Raw genomic sequence first — 22,396 nt, forward strand, 5'->3', positions numbered from 1 at the left:
AAATGGTGATGAAGCCATTAAACAAAATGGAAATTAAGGGGAAAGTGGGAATGAGATGCTGTTGATGTGAATTTTAAGAGTCCTTCACAAAGGGTTATGTAAGAGAATGAGCTAGATTCTGATTATGTTTTTGAATAAAGTCCAGTAAAATGAGAAAAAAAGAGCAATCTTAGGTTTGTAGTGCCCCATTAGTTTGCTGTGAGATTTCCTGTGCATAAGATGATTTTTTCATTTTACATTATTAGACAATATTTTAAAAGGCAAAATACTGTACATAAAAAAAAAAAAAAAAATCAGTGCTGCTTCTTTACTATTCCAATAACCCAGCTGGGCACTAAGGCCCAGTCACGAGATATTTCTTATTAAAAAGGAGACATCATAAAACAAAAATTTTTTCTCCTCCATCCTACTACTAAAAAGTAAATGACAGTCACAAGTCATAGCTCTAAATTATCTTTTTGGCTCCCAGGACCCTGTGGCTGCTCTGGCTGCCCCAGCCCCTCTCACAGCTCTCAGACAGGTCCATGCTCCAAACACAGCTCAGCTCAAGGTGCCCTCCTGAGCTTTGGGAGGCACAGGGCAGTTACATGACCCCAACAGCCACCATTCTGTCAGGAGCACAAATGGGAATGGGGGCAGCTTTCAGATTTAGGATATGGTTTGGGTTGGGAGGGACCTTAAAGGTCATTTTGTTCCAGCCCCCTTTCCATGGGCAGGGACACCTTCCCCTAGACCAAGTTACCTAGAGCCTCATCCAACCTGGTCTTGAACACCTTCAGAGACTTGGAGTACACAACCACCAAGGGCCTTTTTATTCCCTGTGAACCCAAAGAAGAACATGGGAAAAAAAGAAAGAAAATGGGAAAAAAAAAAAAAAAAAGCCACTGGCTTTTACTTCAATTCCTCTGATTCTTTTGAACTTCTGATCAGACATATTTTAATTAATTATTCACTAGTCATAGTCCCTGACCATATGGGGAAAGGATTAGGTGAAAATGCTGCTGTTCTCCACTGCTGCCTGATGGAGAGAAGGCTGCAGCTACTGACTTGTGAGCTGCTCCCTCAGAGAAGCCAAAGCCCAGCTCCACTCAGCATATGGAAGAACAGTGTATTTCACATTTCAAAGGAGATAAAAAATAGTGAGTGAAAAAGAAAGGACTTCTTGCACAAAGCTAAGGGTGTGTAAAGGGTGACTCTCTGCTTTCCCATGACAAGACATGGAGAGAAAAAGTTGTGTATTTGTATCTATATCTATCTATCTGTCTGTATAGATAGATATATAGATCTACATATATCTAAATATATATATATGCACACACACACACATATATATATATGCATATATACTTCACTGCTGTAGCAATACAAAGCAGTGGTTGAATCTGTGCAAGCAAGGCTGGTTTTGGTTGCATTTCTTTAACTCTCACTCCCTCACAACCCTTGTCCAAATTAATGTAATAAAAATTATTGCATTTTTTTTCTAGTTCTATGGCTCCCTTCCTTTCCTGTGTTCAATTTTTAGGTGAAATGGTTGCTTTAACCTTGGGTTTTATCTTGGCAACCAAGAGTACCACTTGATAGTCCCTTCATGGATAGGTCAAGCCAGCTGTAAGAGTGGGGAATAAATGGCCCATAGCACCCTCATCAGACATAAAAACTACAGTTATGTTTAGTCATATAGTCTTGCCATTATTTACCAACAGATGAAGAATTTCTGGAAGTAGAGGTAGAAAATCCCATGGTACTGTAAAGTCACAGGCAGGAAAATGTGGAGTCTGATACTCAACCTGGGGGACACTCCAGGGGCAAAAAGTGCCAGGAGCAAAACAACCATGGCCTCTGTTCCTCATTTGGCAATGAATGAAGATAAACATCTGAGATTCTTTACATCAGCCATTATCTGCTCTCTACAGTGGGAAGTTCCAGTGGTGGAAAGCTGTTGAGTACACAGGGGGAACAAAGCTTATGTCAATGCCATGGAAGGAAAATAAATAATAATAATTTATCCTGGGCAGCTCACAGGATCTGTCTGTTCCTTCATGTGCTGTGGTATCTTTTGGCAACCAGCACAGCAGCCAACAGAAGAGCACAGATCAGTTGTGTCACATCCTCCCTTCATTCCACTGACTTTATGACTGTGTCATAAAGTGCCATAAAGTCTTGCAGTCCTCAGTGCCACCTTTCAATTCCTGAGCTTGGTGACAGCAAATGTCACTTGAGAAAAGCACAAGGGCTGTGATGGGTGATAATTTTAGGAAACGCAGTGTGGGGCTGTGTCACTTCAAAGACACTTTCTGATTGTGGCTTTGAGAGTGAATGTCACTGTCCTGCTCTGTGTCCTCTCCATGGAGAGAAGACACCCTGTGTATAGTTGTGAGGGGGAGAGAATTCCACATTTTGAAAGTCAGATGATGGGGAGGGGACAGCCTGTGGCAGTGCCATGAAGTTACAGGAACTGTTCTAGGGCCTTTTGGAAAAATAGGATTTCAACTGAAATTTGCTCTTCTGCCAGTTGAAATTAATGGAAACCTGAAAATTGTTTCAGGTCTTCTAGACAGATGCCATGAGCCCAGCAAAGCTTCACACCTTCAGCTGCAGCAAGGCCAAGGTCATGTGCTGCTGAATGGGAAGTCTGGAGCTCAGAAGCCAAACCCTGCTCTTTCTGAGATTACAGAAGTGTGTGCAGGAGGAGGTACAGGGGTCACAGTCTGGTGATGTGAGGAGAGCTGACAAATGGGTTTCCTAACCAAAATGACTTTATATTGCATTACAGAAAATGTTGTGCTTTGCAAGCTGGTAGGAGGGAGAGTCCTGCTTTTAATTATGGTTCAACATTATTTTTCACTTTTAATAGCCTTTTTGTAATCAAAGGAGGTAAAAATGAAATGTATGTTGCTGCTTTTTTTGTGTGCACCAATGAGCAATACAATCATAATGTAGTTTTAGATTAAATTCTTTTGTTCCTTTTGTTAATTTGAGTTTGATGGCTTTCCCTGGTGCCAGAGCATAATTTACAGCAGACAAAATTCCCTTAAATTGATTTTTAAAAATGCTCTCACATACGCTACATTAACCTTTTCATTCCCTTATGGTGTGTGTCAAAGAAAAATGATCCCTGTAACTCTGCTTATTGAAGAGATACATCTGTGAAGTGTATTAATTGGTAGAGTTCCCATTCTGCTCTGAATAGATTTTTCTCAGGGTAAATGAATTCCTGGCTGTGCTAATGCTCATCTATCTTTAAAAATACCAGTATTCTATCTCTTGTCATTCACTGTCTCTGCTCCATGTCTGATCACTTCTGAACTCTACTATCGGTTGTGGAGGAGTTTTATCTTTTAACTTGGATCAGGTGAAGTGAGGCACCATGGCAAAGGTGCTCAGGAGTATCCTTGTGCCTGAATCCTGGTGAAGCCACAGGGAGTTCAGGACCTGAGCAGCTCTGAGGAGGTGCAGGGTGCAATGTGCTGTTTGCAGCACCACATCAGAGGGCTCAGACTGGGTGCTGGGTAGGAAGGTCTGTGCTGGAAGGTTCATTGCAGCATCCAAAGTTCAGGATGTCTTTAAGGCTTGCAAAATGAGTGAGATGGACTGGGAGATTAAGACAGAGGATCTTTACAACGTGTTCAGATCACAAATTGATCCAAAGATTGCTGACCTCTGTAGGGAAATGAGGCCATGGCTCTGCCTGCTGGGTTGGATAAACCCTTCAATTTCAGAACCCAAACCCTGCTTCCCATGAGAATAAGAGGTTGGTGAGGTGTGGAGAAAAAACTTTCTTGGACAGTTTTTTCCTTACCATCTCTGGGGCATTTTTCCATGGGATGCAATGAAGCTGTCACACATATTGAGTCTGTATGAGTGATTTTTCTCTTTTGAAATCATCCAGCCTGTTTATTTCAATAATATCCCTGCATTTTTTGAAAAAAAAAAACACCCACATAACTGAGGAGAAGAGGTGTTTTTGTCAGTGCTCCTGATAAGGTAACATGAATTGTTGAGGGAGATTAGAAATTATCATGATAATGCAGTGGTTTTACTGCTGGTGGCCCTGGTGGCAGTGACCCTCTTAAAATTATAGATCATAAAGAGAGAAAAATTCAATTTGTGTCTTAATCAGTTTCGCTTTTTTTTATTTAATTTCTGTTTTGAGTGGGAATGTGGGTGTTTCCATTTTATTCTGTATTTTACTTACTGAATCTCAGAATTGTGTTGAATTAAAGAATAACCCCTTCAAATGAAAAGTGAGCGACAAAAGTGTTCTTTCTGTACAAGGAGTCAATGCTGCTGTGGTGTTATGCCACAGTTAACACAACTCAGTATGGGAAATTTGGCATCTTGCTTTCCTGAGGAAAAATGACTTGATGTTTGTTGGTTGTGTTTCCTGTCAACCAGAAAGTTTTGAAAATTAAAATAAACGACTTTGCAAAGCCTTGTAGTGTGCTGTGAGAGCCCTAGCAAAAACACAAATCAATTAAAACAGACCAAGCATACGACTCACAAACCTTTGGAGACCTTGGAGTCACTTTTCCTGACAGCAGCATCGGGGCTGAGCCAGCTGCTGGCATTTCATGCCAAGAGCCCAAGCACCCTTCAAAGAGCAGTAATTCTTCAAACCACAGCTGTCCTGAGATAGTGCTGGACAAGGGCCTGGGGAAATTTAAACTTTTTAAAAAAACAACTTCATGAACATCAAGTCAGGATATCCATGAAGTGGTTTCTGGTTCAAGAATATCTGAGAAATGCCTAAGCAAATCCCACTGGGAGAAGTGAGGTGTCTCCCAGCTACTTTGAGGACATTTCACTGCCTGTGGACTCTGCCTCATTATCCAAGTGATGTCAGCACAGGTTACTGCTGGCCAGAAGGAGATAGTCAGCATTATAAAATATATAAAACAATCTGTTCTTTTGTTGTTGTGTCCCTTTCTCTTTACTTCTGTGTGACTAACAGTGTGGGCTCAAGCAAAATATTTTCCTTAATTGTGAGGATTACACAGCTGGAGAGGACTTGGGGACTAATGCAAAGGTTTTGGATTTGGGATACTGATGGAGTTCAGGGTTGCATTTCTGTGATGAGGTAACCCAGAGGGGCACTGAGCACAGGTGATCACTGCTGTGGTTTGTCAGTGTGCTCCCAGGAGTCACAGTACAACACAAAATGAACGACACTCACGTGCTGAGATGTCCAAGGCAAAAAAGGAACGTTTATTTCTGGACCTTGATATTTGTAGAATTCTAAAAGTGACTGTGGATGAAATTGCCACCTCTCTAACCACACTGGTCCATCAATTCTCTCTTCCTCCAGAAAGGAATGCAAAACCATCATTGAAAAGTGTGTAAGAAACTCCATTACAAAAACGTAAACATCAGAAGGCTTAGAAGAACTTCAGAAGAACAGGGAGACACCCAGGTGTGGTTTTGGCCCATTATAGCAGGACTGTCCCAGGAATGCTGCAGAAAAAGTTGGTGTACAAGGTGGGCCAGGGCTGTTTCACTGAAGAAGTTGTGGTGGGACTGTGCTGCACTCCAGTATTGGAGCGTTTGGCTTTTGGGTGAGAGCACAGCCAATCACCCTTGGGAGAAGAGAACAGGTTTTGGGTGACTGTATTTACTGGTTTGAATTTACTTGTGAAACCAGGAATGAAATTTTCAAGAGATGAGATGAAGGGGACAGAGAGTAAGCAAACACTCTGGGCTGTGCAGGCTGGGGAGAAAGCCACTTAGCTGGGAGAGAAGAGCCTCCATTCTGGATCCTGCTCTCACAGCTTCTTATGTCTTTTCATCTAAAAGAATTGAGTCAAATGCAGGCCCATACTTCAGGTTATTTTTCCATTGTTTTACTCAGTTAAAAATTTGTAGCAAAGAAGAATATTCTTTCCATAGCTTTATTTAAAGTCTTGGCTAAATACTGCAACGTTAGAGACCTACATAGCAAAAATGACTTGATCCTAGAAACAACAGTAAATTAAAGTTAAAATTATCCCTTAAAGATAAAATTATAAGTATCATTTTCATATAAATATTAGTACAATGATGAATTATGCTACTGCATTGTCTTTGAAACATCCATGCATGAAACAATTTGTCTTTTTCAAAACTGTAAATGACTGGTACTTGAAAATAAGTTGTGTAGAATCTATTTTCTCCCCCACTCCCTGCTCTACATATGGATTTCATATTCCTCTTCTCACTGTCTGCAGCACACTGACCTCAAACCTTGACTGTCTTCAGAGCTCTTCCTCACATTGCTCCCAAGCAAATTATTTAGGAATGAAACTTATTTTGTCTCATGTTTTCCTTCCTGTACCATTTAGAAACAAATTATTTGTAAACTAAGTTATAAAAAAGCCTAGGAATTTATAAAATTTAACATTGAACAAAATTTTTAATGCTGTCTTTCTACCCAGGGGGATTAAACACCTCACTATTTCCCTTATCACAAATTCTTTCTTGGTGTTTATAGTGATAAATTGAATGTTTTGGGTTTTTTTTAAACTGAAATACAGTTTCAGTAAAAATTGCAATTGCCTTTATATAAATGTAAGCAGAATGCCATTTTGCTAGAATTAGAGGGGACAAAAAAGTTGAGAGGTTGTTTTGCCAAGCTCTCAAATCTTTCAGGAAAACTTCTTTTCCTCTTTCTGGAGATCCTAATTCTTCAAGAAACAGGGTAGGGAGATGCCATCCCAGCCTGCCTTGGCAGAACCAATCTTTGCACATGCTCTCTGCACGGGTGTGAGCTGTCTCAGGGCTCATGTATGCTGTGCCTGGGTTTGGAGGGAATCAGGCTGTGAGAGCATTGTGGTGCAAAAACTGGAGCTAGGCAAGTGCTGTGGCATAGGGATCAGTGATCCAGTCTATGGCATTTGGGCTTTTCATGGATTTGGAGCACACACAACCTCCTCTGGAATAAAATCCTAAGCATCAAAGCAAGTTTTACTGGTGGCTTGGCAGATATTTCACTGCAGGAGATGATTTGCAGGTTAATGTGTGTGCTTATATCAAACACTGAAATAAAATCAAAGAAATGCTGTTGATTTTATGGGCTCTGTCAGTACTGGGAATGGGTCTTTAATTATGATATGAATTACAGTAGCAGCTAAGGGCCCCTGAGAGGATTTACAGTCCCACCATGCCAGGTGCTATAAAAACATCTGGGTTACAGCACCAGAATGAACCAAACTGGTGGGGGGAACTGAAGGACATTAATAAAATGACATTAAATCAATGACAACACAGTTCTTGGCTAAAAGTGTCTGTAGTCACATATGTCCTGGTCCATACACAGGCACAGGGTTGCCATCTCCTTCCTCCTGGCCATGGTCAGAATATGACTGCACCTCTGGCTGGAAGCACTCGTAGTGCAACAGGTTCAGATGGTGTTTGCAGCTTGAATTTTGTCACCTTGAGAACAGGCTTCTGGCAGGATTTCAGAATCCACATTCCAAGGTTCTCATTTATTTTTGAAAGTTCCATGGAGGCACTCTGTCCTGAAGCACTAGGAATAATTTGGGAATGTTTCAAATGGCAGTGGTGCTTATTTACATAAGCTGTAAGGGCATAAGAGGGTATTGTAGTGTGGTAACTCTACTTGGGTACAAAAGCCATGTGAAATGCCAGTTTAAAACACAGAGAAGGTAAATTAATCTTTTAGTACTGCAGGGTCTGGAGGTGATCCAAAACCATCTCATCATAATGCCTATAAAAAATGATGGAAAGTTATTAAATATCAATTTCTGCAATCCAAAACAGCTAGGAATTCCAGATATTACTGGATTTAAATCATTTTACAGATTTATTTTTCTTTTAACTTAGCAACAGCACTGGTTTTCATTTGTAGCTGGCAGACTGGCTGGGCTCCAGTGGAGCCAGTGATCTGTGTCAGTCAATGCTAACTGAGGATCTGGAGCCTTCTGCTCCAAACTGTAGAAGACTTGTCATCTGTTAAAGCTACACTGAGGTGTGTGGGATGCAGATGGCATTCATTTTCTTCTGTTGGTTTTGTAATTGAAACATGCAAGACTGAAAGCTCTACCAAAGCAGAAAACTTGCAAGGTTTAAATTCATGGGGAGCTGAGTGTTATGGGTACAGCCTTTTCCTCACTCACTTTCAAACCCACCATTAGTGCCCAGCCTCTGAACATTTGCCTGTGTGCACCTTGCAGATGATGGTGGGAGGAGATGGAACCAAACAGAGTGGCTGTAGGGCATTCATAAAAGAGCCTCCCAGAAATGCTGGGCAGGAGAATGTGCTGCACTGTGTGCAGGGCAAAAGGTTTGTCTCACAGTGCTGGGGAGTAGGCAGCAAAGATGTTCACTGTTACTTAAATCATTGCTCCCTATTAGTAAAAGCATCAACAGAAGATGAAGAAAAACATAACATAGTTGTCTTTCATCACCACAACAGGCAGATGGTTTTATCCCTCTTATTTCTGTTGGGGTTTTGCAGGAAAGCCCACGTACATGTCATGCCTCATTTGTAAAAACAGAGCAACTTTTTATTCCTCTCACTCTGAAGTGCCCCCTTTAACACCTGAACAACTGAGTTTCTGTAGCCTGGGGCTCAGGCTCTGTGTCTGTCTGGAGCCTGGTTGTTATTCTGCATCACACTCCAGCCCAGGGTGGTCTGCAGCAGCAGAGAGGAGGGAGGAAAGGAGGGAGGAGAAGGAAAGGAAAGAAAATAAATAAAATATCCCCAAGCAAGAGTAACTCAGCTTGACTTCAGAGGTGAGGAGGATGCAGTTACATGCTTGTTATTGTTTATCTGTGTTATGATACTTCCTAAATTCTATAGTGACTGAAGTTCCCTCTGTGCCAAGTGGGATATCAAAAGTATTCCTGCCCATGAAGAGCCTCCATCCTAAGTTTAATGCAGGGGAGTAGAGGAGGATCCAGGCAGGAGGATTGAGATGAAACAGTAATGCAGTATCAATCAGCAGAATAACCAGGAGTCTCTGTGAATCTCCTGCTGCAACCACTGCAATTCATTTAGTTTACTGCCATTATCATTGCAATTAGTGTTTCATTTTTGCAACATAAGGTTAATAATCTAATAACTGTATGGATTACCCACTCCTCAGCTCATTTGTTTTACTATTCAGCAGGTATAATTTGCTGCAATTTTGTATTATAAAGAACTAATTAACAACAAGATTATTTTTCCACTGAACTTCACAGGAGTTTTTTGTCTTGGACAAAAATTTTATTTTTATTCTGTGCCATGTTCTAAACTTGGTAAGCTGAGTTGCTGACAACAACAGTCACTCACATTTCATCAGGCAGAAGTCCTAATTCAGAACCAGGTGGCATGAGTGAAAGGTATAATACACATTTTTCAATTAACAGTGTTAACAAGCTTGTTAGAAGAATTTTTCTTTCCTGCATTTATAAGTATTTAAGGTCAAAAATTAGAAACAAATCAAAAAGAAGCAAGAAACAGAGCTTGCAAGAGTAGTGAGTATGGAAACTACAAAATTACTATTAATTATTATAATTACAAAATTATAAATCCCCATCGTGCCACCTCTGAGGCCAACAAAACATCTTGCACCTGCTTTTATTTCATACCATTAATTTCTTGGATTTTCTTTTGTCTTTTGCTTCAGACTTACACCAGTGTAACTGAGTCCAGAGCTCAGTCTCCATGGCCCAGTGTCACCTGCTTCTGCAAGGAACCTCTAAATCCAGCACCTGTCTCTGGAATGTATCTATTTCATATACACACCTTGGATTTATCCTTATTGCACAAAAGTGGCAGCTCTGTGTTGAAAAAGACTAAGAGGCCAACCATGACTATCTCACTGCTGATATTGCAAAGATTTTGGTCCAGGATGTATTAATTTTATTTAATAATACCCATACTTCCCAAGTGATGTCTATATTATCCTTCAGCCATATAGACATGGTTATTAAAAAAAGAAAAAAGAAGTTGTGCTTGATGAGTTGTTTTAAGAAGCTATTATATTATTGTAATATGACCACTGTGCTGGCAGGCTTCTGGCAGGTTTCAAATAAACATGCCAGGAATAATTTTGTTGACAGCATCTTGGGTTGGAGCACATCCAGCCTTCATCCATAACATGTCAACACAGTGATTCTTTCACAGGCAGGAAAATATGTCACCTTGGATCTGTATTTTAGAGTCTTAAAATACTGTAGATGTCTAGATTAATGGCTCCAAAATCAACTTCACAGGTGGCTAGAGAGGTTTTTCAATCACAAATGAATATGTAAGTGATAGCATTTGCAGGTTTTAATATGCAGCATCAATGAAGTGTGCTTATGTAAAAACCCGTGGAAACATCTGGTTCACTTTCCAAATCCAAAATCAATTTAGTTTTCGTGTAATAGGAAGAAGGAGGTGAAAAACAAGCAGCAAAGGAAAAGAAGGAGAAAACCAGGCTGAAGAGCTTTAGCTTGCTTGGAGAGTTCAGGAGGATGTGTTAGTGCTTCATGTGAGGCAGAGAGGAGGTGGCTCCCACTGATGAGTGGCTTCAATGTTTTCTTTCATGCTCTTTTCATCAGAGCAGAAACCACATGTGCTTGGTTTATTTCCCTTTGTGTCACATGCTCAGATTTCAGTATGAAACCCAAATTTGGTATCTTTAGGATTAGTATCTGCTTGCTGGTCAGTTTAGATCTCCATGTTTGTCTCTGCAAGCTGAGGCTTTCAGGACCAGGCAAATTCCAGCTCTGAGCTCTGTGCTGGAAAGGCACCCTTTGAGCTGCCTCTTCAAGAACATCATTTGTGTGCTAGAATCAGTACCTGTCCTGGGCTGAAATAAACACCTTCCTGGCTTCAGTCCCAGTGCAGAGGCTCCCCTGAGCAGTGTGAACAGGCAGCTGATGCCTGCTGGTGAGAAATCCCAGTGAAGGGTGAGGGTTTGCTGCCAGCAGCAGGGGGTATGACAGGCTGGTGGAGCTGTAACCCCCTGGAGGTAGAAGATGGTCACAGTGACACAGCAACATCCTTCTGGAATTAACAGAAATGCAGACAGGAATTATCTGAGGTGGCTATGATGAATATGGTGTGATGTGTCTGCAGTTTTGCTGTAAGTGATTCTATCAAAAGAGACTTCAAATGACTAAGAACAAAAGAGCAGCTTTCCAAACCCGTGCTGAATAAAGCTGTTTGTCTTTCTTTGAAAAGTCATTTATCTCTCCTTGCTTTTTACCAGGGGAAATTTCCTGATGGAATTTTGAAAAGAAAGTGAAAATGTTCCTTTCTATTTCTTTGCAGTGTATTAAACCCCAATATTTTGCTTATGAATAGTTTTCCCCCTCTTGATACTCTAGAAATTCACAGTCTTTTTTTGGTTTATATTTTGCTCAAATATTGATTGAATGCCTGGAGAATTAATGGGTTTGACTTGATAATGGATTCAGTGCAAGTACAGCTGTCCTGAACACTCAAGTATGTGTGTGTATTTCTATCACACTGGGACTCATGGATGGGAAATCACTCTTCATGCAAGGTGTTATTAAGCTCTTGAATCACATCTGGGTTTGTAGATGTTATTCAAGTCCATGAGCTAATTTTTTCTTAATTTTTAAAACTCCTGACCCTTTGTGGTGACAGTGTTAGGATATTTTCAGGACTGTGACTGTTGCTATCAGTTCTGTAACACTGTCAGTGTTTTTCCTCTGTCCCAAGACACTGAGAGCTTGGCTGGGTTTCTCACCTGCTTCTCCACAGTTCTCCCATTTCTCTCCAGACCCCCCTGTACCCTGACGTGAAAGAAAGAATATTTCTGCCACTATGTGAGAAGCCCTGCATTGTTTCCCTGGCTTATTTATAAATTTCATTCCCTTGGAAAGACACAGAATTTTGTGCATTTTGTCCCTTTTTGCATCGCCTGAAAATTTGAGATCTTGACAGTTTCCTAAAAATGGCATTAGAAGACTAAATTGATTAACATTTGTATTCATATTTAGGGTAAAGAATCTGTAGGAATGGTATTTATTCTGCTTTCTTGCCGAAATTACATTTCTAATAGCTCCTGACCTACTTTTTAAATTTTTCTCCAATAACAATAGTAACTACAAATTTGCTCCTTCTAATTATTTTTCATTTCAAATAGAAAGCCAAGTACAAACAAGGGGGAGACAAGGAAGGGAGGCTGTTCTCACCTCTACCCCTCTTTGCCAGAAGGAAGAGAAGCCTCATGTCTTTTCCTCAATTAGAATAGATAATGGAGTGCATCAGGTGTTTAATGCCTCAAACTTGGCTTTCCATTGCAGATTTATAGCTTCTGCAGGGGCTAGATCCCCAAACATATAGAAAGTGGTCCTAGACATTATCTTTTTCTGTAAAATGAATTCTAGGGAAAGGTTAAAAAATATTTCCCAGCATCTTTTGAAAACAAAAATGTGAGGTTTGCCTGGCTTGTCTCTTCCAGACTTGTTGCTGTGTTTAGGAAACAGAAGTTAAGCAAACTCTGAATAACAGAAGAACTGAGTCTACTCAAAAGCTTTTTGTTTTAATAAAAAATTTAAAATGGAAAGAAAATAGTCTTTTAAAGAAGTACCAGCAGCACTGTTTTAGACACACCATCCCTCATAATAAAGGAAATGAGGCAAAAAAACTGAAATAGATGAGTTTCACAAGGAGGAGGAGCATCCAGATTTGTTCTGGCTGTGACCAGATCCCTTGAGTGAATTCAGCCTCCCAGAAAAGCAGAGTGCACTAATATTTCATACAGTTCCTGTGGGTGCTTCAATGCATGCATGAAACCACATATAGTACAAAATGCTAAGAGGAATCCAGCAATACACATGAAAGTGGAATAAATTTTTAAGATCTTGAGGGTGTGAACACAGAACTTCATAAAAACCTCAGTCCTGAGAGCAGGGCTGCTGTGTACATCATAGGCTGAAGATATGGTGCAAGCACAGTGCAGTCAGAGCTAACCAGTGAGTGGTGATGGAGCTTTTATTCTGAAGTTTTAAGGATGTGATTAAATTTAATGTATATGCTAGACAAGGAGCCTGCCTTCAATTCCTCAGACCTACCAACCTTGGAGTGCACACAGTATGCCCTGAGGAGATGTCATGTTTTCTGGGAAGGCAGGAAAGTTCACCAGGGGGATATCCTTATTGATTTTTATCTCAATGCATGCCCCTGTGAATTATTTATCTTCCTGTATGCTTCTCTGACATCTTATTATGAAAGTCTTTTGAAGGTTACTGTAAAGCTCCTCATTCCCAGACTTAATGAGGGCTGGTAGGAAATCAACGTTGATGAGTGAGTTTGGATGAGTGCTGGGATGGGGGCTGGTGCCCTTGTGCCAGGAGGTAATGGGGAGTGTGGGTTTCACTGCTGAGCCACCAGTGGGTGCATTGCATTTATTTGCTGTATAATTATTTGGGATGAATTCAATTAATGCCACCATGAATTATAACAGCCTGAACTGTATTTGGCTCGAGGGCATCACCCACTGTGGTCACAGGGTGCAGTTCTGCAGATGTACGTTGCTGTCTGGATTCTGTGCTTGTTTCCTTGTCTAAGTGCCCTTTTCTAAATATTCATCTTTTTTTGATGTTTCTAGGAGCTGGTGGGGAGTAATCCTCCTCAAAGAAACTGGAAAGGGATTGCAATTGCCTTACTTGTTATTCTCGTTATCTGCTCGCTGATTGTCACCTCTGTCATACTCCTGACACCAGGTATTTATAACCTTTAACTCACTTCCAGTCTGGTTTTCTTCTGTAATTTTACACTTCCAAGAGTAAAGGGATTACAAACTAACTGCAAAGTCAACATCAAAGGCATCCTCCTTCCTCTCTTTATCTCAGTGTGATGCTGAGTTCAAGGCTATTCTTAGGGAGATTGTTTTGAGTTTTACATTTCAGTTCAGAAATCAGGGCTGCCAACCTGAGGGCACAAGCCTGGAACTTGATTGCCTTAACATGGATGGAGAATGTCATTTTAGATGTGCAGGGTAGGAGAGGAACCCACATGGGGCAGTCAGTGAGGGCACAGGAACTCCTGAAATTCATGTCCACGTGGAGCAGTTGCCTGTTGAGTGTCATAACCTGGACCATTGGAAATGGCATTAGATGCCACCATTAGATGTCACCTTTAGGTGCCTTAGCACCTCAATCCCATCCCATTCAGTTGGATTGATTTTTAGTTCAGACCACAGCATTTACAAAGCAATTTCAGAGAATGATATACCAGATTGTATTTATCCACAGCAAATAATTAGTAACTTCCCAATAAGGAATTCTTTTAGTTAATCCCCTTAACAAGTTTCAGCAAAGTTCTGTGCGTGTAACCTCTGTAAATTACTTCTCTTACAGTAGCTGCTGACATTGTAGGCTTGAATTTTAATGTGGTGTCATTATGATTATTGATTATTATGCATTTATACAGCCCTGAAAATTTCCATGCCTACTTAGGGAGTAGAAATAAAGCAATTTTGCAGCACTGACAAGATTGTGAACTGAATATGAAAAGACAAACAAAATGAGAGACAAGACATAGAAAAAAGAATTCAGTGTCAGAAGGGGTGAGGAGCTACAAAACCCAGGGGGAGGCAAAGGTCCCTTGCTTAGGGATGTAGAGGAGAAGAACAGGGGCTCCTTCTTGGATGAGTACATGTGAGTGGTAGAATCTAGGGAGCTGCAGGAGAGAGAACACAGAGCTGAGGAGCAGAATGGAGGCAAGAGAAAAATGAAACCTCAGGAAGTGGAAGAGCACAGGGTAGTGAAGTGGAAAAACGAGTTAGAAATTGTGGGGCAAAAAATTTCCAGCTCATTACATGCAAAATACATGCAGTCCAGCAGGTCTAGGCCATCTTCCCTGACAAAATTCTTATCCCACATTCCTGCTGTGTGAGGAACTGGAGACAGGGACAAACCAAGAAACACAGGAAGGCATTGAGTTAATTTGAAAATGAGTAAAGCAACCACTTACATTATTTTTTCAGTTATTTATTGTCATGCCATATTCAGTTTTTATTTCATGTTATCCTGAAGTTTTCAATGCAAATTTAAGTTCCATGTGGTCATGCCAGAATAATTATGTAATTAAATTAATTAAGGTTAAACTTAATAAAGATTGTTTGTTAAATTAATTTTGCTGGTGTTCAGATGCAACATCTTTGGACAGTGCTGTTCATCTCTGAGATGTTTTAGGGCATTGTGTGGACTACACTCACACCAGGCACAATTTGCTAGGTATGCAAATGTTGCCTGCAGTTTTACAGCAACACAGACTTTTCAAAGATGTACAGGGAAGCCTTGATTACACAGTCCATACCCATGAACCCCAAAAAGTTCTCTGGAAGATAAAGCACTGCCTGGGTGGGACCATGGGTGTCACTTCCATCAAAATCCAAAATCCCTAAATCCACTGGCTTCCCTTGATCAACAATGTGGGAATCCCTTGATCAATGCCTGTCATGATATGAAATCAGGTTTGATGAGCAGGACTCTGCTTTGCTGGCTGTGACCAAATACTGAATTCTCTTTTAGGTGTTTTTCAATACCTCCCAGAATAATCTTCTCCATAACTTTTCCAGCCACTGAATTGTCACTAACAGGCCTGTAGTTTCCAGGGGCCTCCTTCTTCTTCTTCTCCTTGAAATATTCACATTCAGTTATAAATAAAATTCATAAGTATATTTTTTATATATATTTTTTATAGGCATACACAAAGACATTCTCCCTTTGGGGTGTGTGTGCACACACATGCACAAAAATAAATCACACAGTTTTTATTATGTAGCCAGCAACACCTCCAGATAACAGTATTGGTAGTGTCTCTGTGCTTAAAATTTAAGAATATGCAAAGTCATTTTCTTTACTGGAATTTCCATTCATGTTTTTTGAGATTTCTAATTACCTGATGTGCTAGTGAGCTGGGCTTGGGTTGTTTTTTTCCCCTGTTGATGTTTCAGAATTGTGTCTTACATGCACATACAAAAACTCTGAGCTCAGTACTGCTTCTGTTTTTATTATGGATCCAAAGTGGTGGAAGTTTACATTTAATTACACTATAATTATATCTATATAAAAGGTGGAAGTTTACATTTAATTACACTGTAGGACACCATTGCCTATGCTGAGCTTCTCTGTTTCTTAGTGTGGGAGTCCTGACATATCACTCACCTTTGAAAAATGTTAAACCATTTATACAAGTGATAACAGTGCTGTCCTGACGCTTTCCTAACTGGCAGCTCCTCACTTGTCACAGCATGTGGCACCTGTGCAGGTCCCATTCCTTTGTTTGTGTATTTATTTAAAGACATGCAGAACTTTCTAGAAGTCTGCCCATGCACACACACACAGAGCAAAGCTGAAAAAAGGACCCAGCCCTGGAGAAATTTTGAGTAAAATAAGGCTTTCCCAAATTCCAATAGACATTGTGCTTAGGAAGAAGCTGATTTCTCATACATCTGTTCCTGATTTTTAAAGCTTTCTGGAGATATACATCACATTTTCTCCTTTCAAATCTGACCTTTTAGTCAAAAAAAAAAAAAACAAACAGAAAGTACACCCTAATCCATATTAAAATATTTGAAAAATCCATAAGAACTATTTCTCAGAAGTTTTACTGAGTTAGTCATTAATTCACAACACTCTGTCTGAAAGTTAAAGGCATTGCCTAGAAAGCTTTGTAGCTCTTGTGGTACCCAGAGCAAGGCACTGCCCTTTGACCAGCTGTGCAGGAGAGCAATTTGTTAGCTATAGTCATATAAAAATGTGTATCCTACACCAATAGAAACAGGTGGGGTTTTTCAGAAGGGAGAAAGACTGCCTGCTTGCTTTGTCTGGCTGTGGCAGCAGCTCTCTGGCCACAGAGAGCAATGCACAGCTTTCCCTGGCATTGTCCTGGGAAAGGCTGTGAGAAGATCAGAGAAAAGAATGATAAACAATTCTTATCTTCACCTGCTGCACCTGGTGTTGTGAACACGTGGAATGTGTTATGGAGATTTGTTTACCAAAGGGTGGTTTCTTGATTAGCCAGTGGTGATGGTGTTTGGATTGAAGGATCAATTGAGTCCACCTGTATTGTGACTGTCAGTAAAGGCAATGGGTTTCTTAATAAGTCTAAAGTGATTGATCAGCCTTCTGGGATGATGGAGTCAGTGCTAATTATTACACAGCTGGGGGCATGCAATGACATCTGGCCACTGCCTTTTGGGTCCAGAGAGCTCATCTGGGGGAAAAGGGGTTGGGTCTGCCCAGGGATCAAGCAGGGATGCTGAGGTGGGGATGGAGCTCCTGGTGTGCTGGCAAGGAGAGATGGAGGCACTGTCCCTCTCATGCAATGCACAACGGGCCAGGAGGTGTGTGAGGAGAGCATCCAACACCAGCCTGTGGCTGATCTTCAGAGGTGATGGAAAGAAAGGTGGACACCCAAAGGTGGCTGCAGCCTTTTGACCTATCAGGCAGCCTCTGAGCATGGCTGAAGTTGAGAAAAAGCTTGGAAGAGAAGAAGCAAAACAAGCAGTGAGGGCAGCTCCTTGCTCCTTTTTGTTGGAGTTTTCTGGATTCTGGAGGATTTTTGTTCTGGAGAGCAGCAAGATGTCAGTTCAGCCCAGGCTTGTCTGGGTGCAAGGATGAAAACTTTCATCCTGGTTTGTTTGGGTGCAAGGAGGAAGAGCAGGCAGATGAACCCAAACACAGGGCTCCTGCCATGCCTCTAACATTGATTCCAAACCAATATGAACACAGTTTCTACTTGATTCTCTCAGCACATAGCTGTGAGTTTGGCTGCTGGGTTTGTGACTTGGCACTCAGATCTCAAGTTCCCGTGCCACTTGCAGGGCTGCCATGCTGCCATCTGGATCTGCTGGGCTGGGGGATGTGAATGTAAAACAAAAACCGTGGCACGTGCTTAGTCCTGTCCTTCCAAAAGCCCAAAGAGGCCTCCAGGTCCCTGCAGCTGGGTGTGGGCAGCACAACCTGTGCACCAGCTGGTTCAGACATCCTGAGGTACACTTATAATCGGCTGCTCAGGACAGAGTGGGGTGCCTGAGATCCCACAGTTACATTTCTTCCTCCATAAATGTCTCCCTTAGGGCCAGAGGAATGAAGCAGATGTTCTTAATAAGCCCTCTGGACCTACCTGTCTGATAGAAGAGAGGCAAATAAATCTCTTTTTTAGCCCTATTACTGGAATTCATTGATAGATGTATTATTTACTTTGTTTTCTCCCAGCTCTGTGGCTGAGAAGGATGTAGTCCATGGTCCAGGAGAGGACCTCTTGCAGCTCTTACAGCCCAGGCAGGGGACAGGAAGGGAATCTCACCTCATTCCTCAGAGAGGCTCCTAAAGTGCAAAGCCAGGTGTTGCCTCTCTCTTCCTGCTGTCCCTCACAAGGAGCTGAGTGCTGTGGAGGAACAGGGCTGGTGCAGCTCCTAAACTGGCTGTCCCCATCCTGCACAAAAAGGAGGAATAGGAAGGGCTTCCCACCCTGCTTCTTGCCAAATCTCCAGCACAGAGGTTTGATTGTGCCTGTCCTTCTGCCCTCATGTGCTCCTCCAGAAGGCATTTGGGAAGCATCTCCTGGGACAGGCACAAATCTAAGGCTGTGTGTGGGGTCCTGCCCCACCTGACCTCCCTGGGGATCCAGTTCTGGGGACTTGCACCGCAGTGAAATTAATTGGAACAACTTTCTGGTGTCCTTGTCACCAATATTTTCCATTTTAATAAATACAACGATGCAGAATAACTTGGCATAACACTGTCACACAGAGGGATTTGGCTGAGGAATTGTGTGAATGGGTTCTGGAATCTGGAAGCCACAATGTGGTTGAAGTCTCAGCCAGACTAAGGAAAAATATGAACATTGGAGAATATAATTTAATTTGGTAGAAGTGAAAGTTTGTTCTGAAACACCTTTTAGTGGAACAAAACCCTGTTCACAGGTAATTTTCTGTCATCTCAGGTAACTCAGGGGCTTCAATTTAGTACAGCAAAGAAGACTACTTTTTTTTTGTTCCACAAACAAGTGCCTTCAGGGTCTGCTTCCACTTCTCTAATCATAAGTGTTCAGTGTAAGTTTAGCACTAAACAATATTAAATATACCTCAGGCTGCCAATAAACCTCAGGCATGAAGATACTGTCATGAGGAAAGATGCTGAAACACATTCCTGCTGTGGAAATACTCAGAATGTGGCCTCCTCTTTTCCTTAAAAGAGCAAATGTATTTACAGCTGACTGAAAGGTTTCCATGAAAATATTATTTCAGCAAAAAATTGAATGTTGACAACAAATTATTCATAGAGGGTGACTGCTTGTCAAAACAAAAAATATTACAGTTGATGGAAGAAACAGAAAGAAGGAAACATATTAATCAAAATTGTTGGGTTTTCAAATTTATTAGTTTTTCCCTAAAATTTTCAGCTTGATATTGCTATGTTTACAAATGAAACTCTATATCCCTTCACTAAAAATTCAAATTACTATGGGCAAGCTATGCAAAACCTAAAGATTAAGGGTTATGTCTCATAGACTTTTCAAAAATATTTCTGCAACCAAATGTCTGATTGACATGGAATATCTTTTGTGAATTCCTGCAGTAATCTGTATGAGCCCTTATAAGTTTAAACACCTTTCCAACTGTGGTTTTATGTTAATTTTTTTAAGGAAATAAAAATAGAAGCAGTAAAAAATTGGCCATTTTAAATACTTTTTAAATTGTAGCTCATAATTTCAGAAATTTTTTAGGGTTTAGCTGTCGAATAGTAAACATCATATATCACTATGACAGCTATAGGTGTGTTTGCATGACATAGATTCTTTTTTGATCATGTTATGTCTGAAAAATGTGTGTTTTGGACCATTTCTTGGTCTTTTTGTAGCTGTTCAGACCAGGCATATGTAGCAAGGAGGGTTCTGTTAGTGAGCCATGAGGTTCTCCTTTAATTACACTGAGGGTGGGAAGGGATCTGTGTGTGACACAAAGCTTAATGTGGACTGTATCCAAAAGAGATATGACATGTCACTATTCACAGTTTCTGTGCTTTCAGATACATTTCAAAGCTGAATCAATGATAGTTTATTTTTGAATGTTTTCCAGTGGAAGATAACAGCTTGTCTCAGAAGAAGAAGATAACAGTGGAAGATCTCTTCAGTGATGACTTTAAGATTCATGACCCGGAGGCTAAATGGATAACTGGTGAGTTTTCAGCACTTGGTGGGATCTTTGATTTTCTTCCTTGCTCCCTGGCCATTATTTTTTTAAATGTATTTCATAATTCCTCCAGTTCTTTGTGCTGCTCCTGAAATTACAGGATCAAGGACTGGTTGGGGTTGGAAGGGACCTCTGGAGATAATCTTGTCCAACTCCTAGCTCCAGCAGTGAGAGCTGTTTGCCCAGAATCATGCCCTCAAATTTCTTCTTCTCAACCTTCCAGTTTTCCTCCTGTTAAACATTCAAACACCACAGTTCTAACTTTTTATCTAGGACTGCCCAGTGGGCTCATAGATAGGCATGGAAAACAGCAGCCTTTTCCTCCAAGAGCATCCAAAACTTAGTAAGTGATGTAACACATGGTTGGAAAAAGTGGTTGGAGCACCATCAGTGATTATTTTACCACAAACAAAACTGGAGGTTTATATTCCCTCATCAAATCTGGTTCTTTTTTTCCTGGCAGGGAGGAGAAGCAATGCTAAACAGCAGGCAAACAGTGCTCCAGCAGCAGCTGGGCTGGGGCTTGCACACAAGCCATGTGCTCTTTTTATCCTCTGCTGCCTTACATTTTCCAGTCAGGGGAAAACCAAATAATACTTGAATTAATGCATGTTGGATTTGCTGGAGTGGAGCTACTTTGGGGGATGTAGATTCCAGCTCTCCCTGGAAATTGCTGCAGTTGGAAGAAGCTTTGTTGAGAATAAAATGATTTGTGGTGTGCTGTTCATGTGAGTTCTAGTCCAGCTCTTATTATTATGGAAGTTATTAGCTTTTCTTTTGAATTTAATGGAGAACTGGATCAAGTTCTTCTTCTGTTTAGCTTTCCTTGTCTGCTGTGCCCATTGGGAACAATTTTAATACCTGTAATGAAAAGAGAGAGTGTTAAAGGGTAGTGCTGAATGAACACATTCCCCAGCTGCAAGTTCTGCCACCCACTCAAGCAGGAGGGGAAGCTGTTGCAGACAATAAACACCTTCACAAACACACCTGCAGAGTGCAGGAGCTCTTTTCCAGGCTGTGTTCTCCATGGGAATGGTGCTCCTCACAACCACTTGTTGAGAATGTTGATAATGGAAATAGGAGCTGCATTGCAGTTCAGGGTTTTTGTCTAGGATCCTTTTCCTTTTAGCACAGATACCCTCATGGCCCTAATGAAGGAAAAAGTATTTTACTGAGACCTTGACTGCTATTTTCTTTATTTGCTAGAATATAGCAAATAGAGCATAGTGGAGAGGATAGCTAAACTTTTGCAAGAACAGAGAATGAAGTATTGCCATAGAGCTATAATATCCCCCCACTTTGAGTATCACTGGTGTGGACATCAGGCTTGTTTTCCACAACTGCAGTCTGCTGTGAAAAATCAGCATTTCCCTTGCTTTTTCAATTATGGTCTAATATTAAAGTCATGTAAAGTTTTATTAAGGTTCTGATTTTGAGTGTTTTAAAATCCACTTCTCCCCTCTCATGCACCCTAATGACTCCAGTGCTATCTTGCTTCTGAAATTACTAAAAGATTGTTTCTGTAAGAGACAAAATAAAAAGAAATGTTAATAAAACATACACAGAAATTTTAGAATTACTTACTCTATTTTTTTGATACAAACAAACACTGACACTGTTTTTAATACATCTAAAGAAATTTTGGGAAGCCAACAGATACCTTGCAGATTTACCCAAGGGTGACTTTGCATTTAAGGGCAAGATGCTCATCTACAATTTCATTCATCCAAGGACCCAGAGCCATTTTACAACATTAATTGCTTTTCTGTATTGTAGTTGGATTTTTCATAGCTTTCTCTAGCTGGGTAAGTGTTGAAATTGTGATTAAGATGAAAGACCAGTAGCCAGATTCCTAAGCACATGTTGTTGTTGGACTCTTATTTTTCAGTATGCAAATGAAAGACTCCAAAAATGCCAAAGCCAAACTGATTAACTTAGCATAACAAGATTGCTGGAATGCCCTAGCAAAAGAAAAAAAATGCATATTTGAAAATAGCAAATTAAAATTGGATGACTGCTTACAAACCCAGCTGATGCTTTGTGGGGCTCCATACAGTTAAAAAAGAAGTATATAAATACAAAATAAATAGGTAGCTGTTGTGTGTCCTTCTTCCCCTTCCTCTCCTGTTAATCATACAGGAAAATACCACAGTCATTCAGAGCTCTGCAAAATTCAGTCCTCCTGGCTCATCAAAGCTCTGTTTCCTTCCTTTCCCTCTACATTACTGCAGAAGAGAGGATGTTGGTGGCCA

The 22,396-nt window shown here is 40.8% G+C and overlaps 1 protein-coding gene across 2 annotated transcripts in view; it reads left to right on the forward strand.

Annotated features, from left to right (window-relative positions):
- Positions 1 to 22,396, forward strand: part of DPP6 (dipeptidyl peptidase like 6) — a 405,874-nt gene that overhangs the window by 224,264 nt on the left and 159,214 nt on the right. For both annotated transcript variants that reach the window (XM_050971416.1, XM_009085802.4), the window contains exons 2-3: positions 13,548 to 13,662; positions 20,031 to 20,129. In XM_050971416.1, coding sequence (XP_050827373.1) covers positions 13,548 to 13,662; positions 20,031 to 20,129 — 214 coding nt within the window. The remainder of the gene's footprint in view (positions 1 to 13,547; positions 13,663 to 20,030; positions 20,130 to 22,396) is intronic.

Source organism: Serinus canaria, chromosome 2 (genome assembly GCF_022539315.1).
Source record: "Serinus canaria isolate serCan28SL12 chromosome 2, serCan2020, whole genome shotgun sequence".
Classification (NCBI taxonomy): domain Eukaryota; kingdom Metazoa; phylum Chordata; class Aves; order Passeriformes; family Fringillidae; genus Serinus; species Serinus canaria.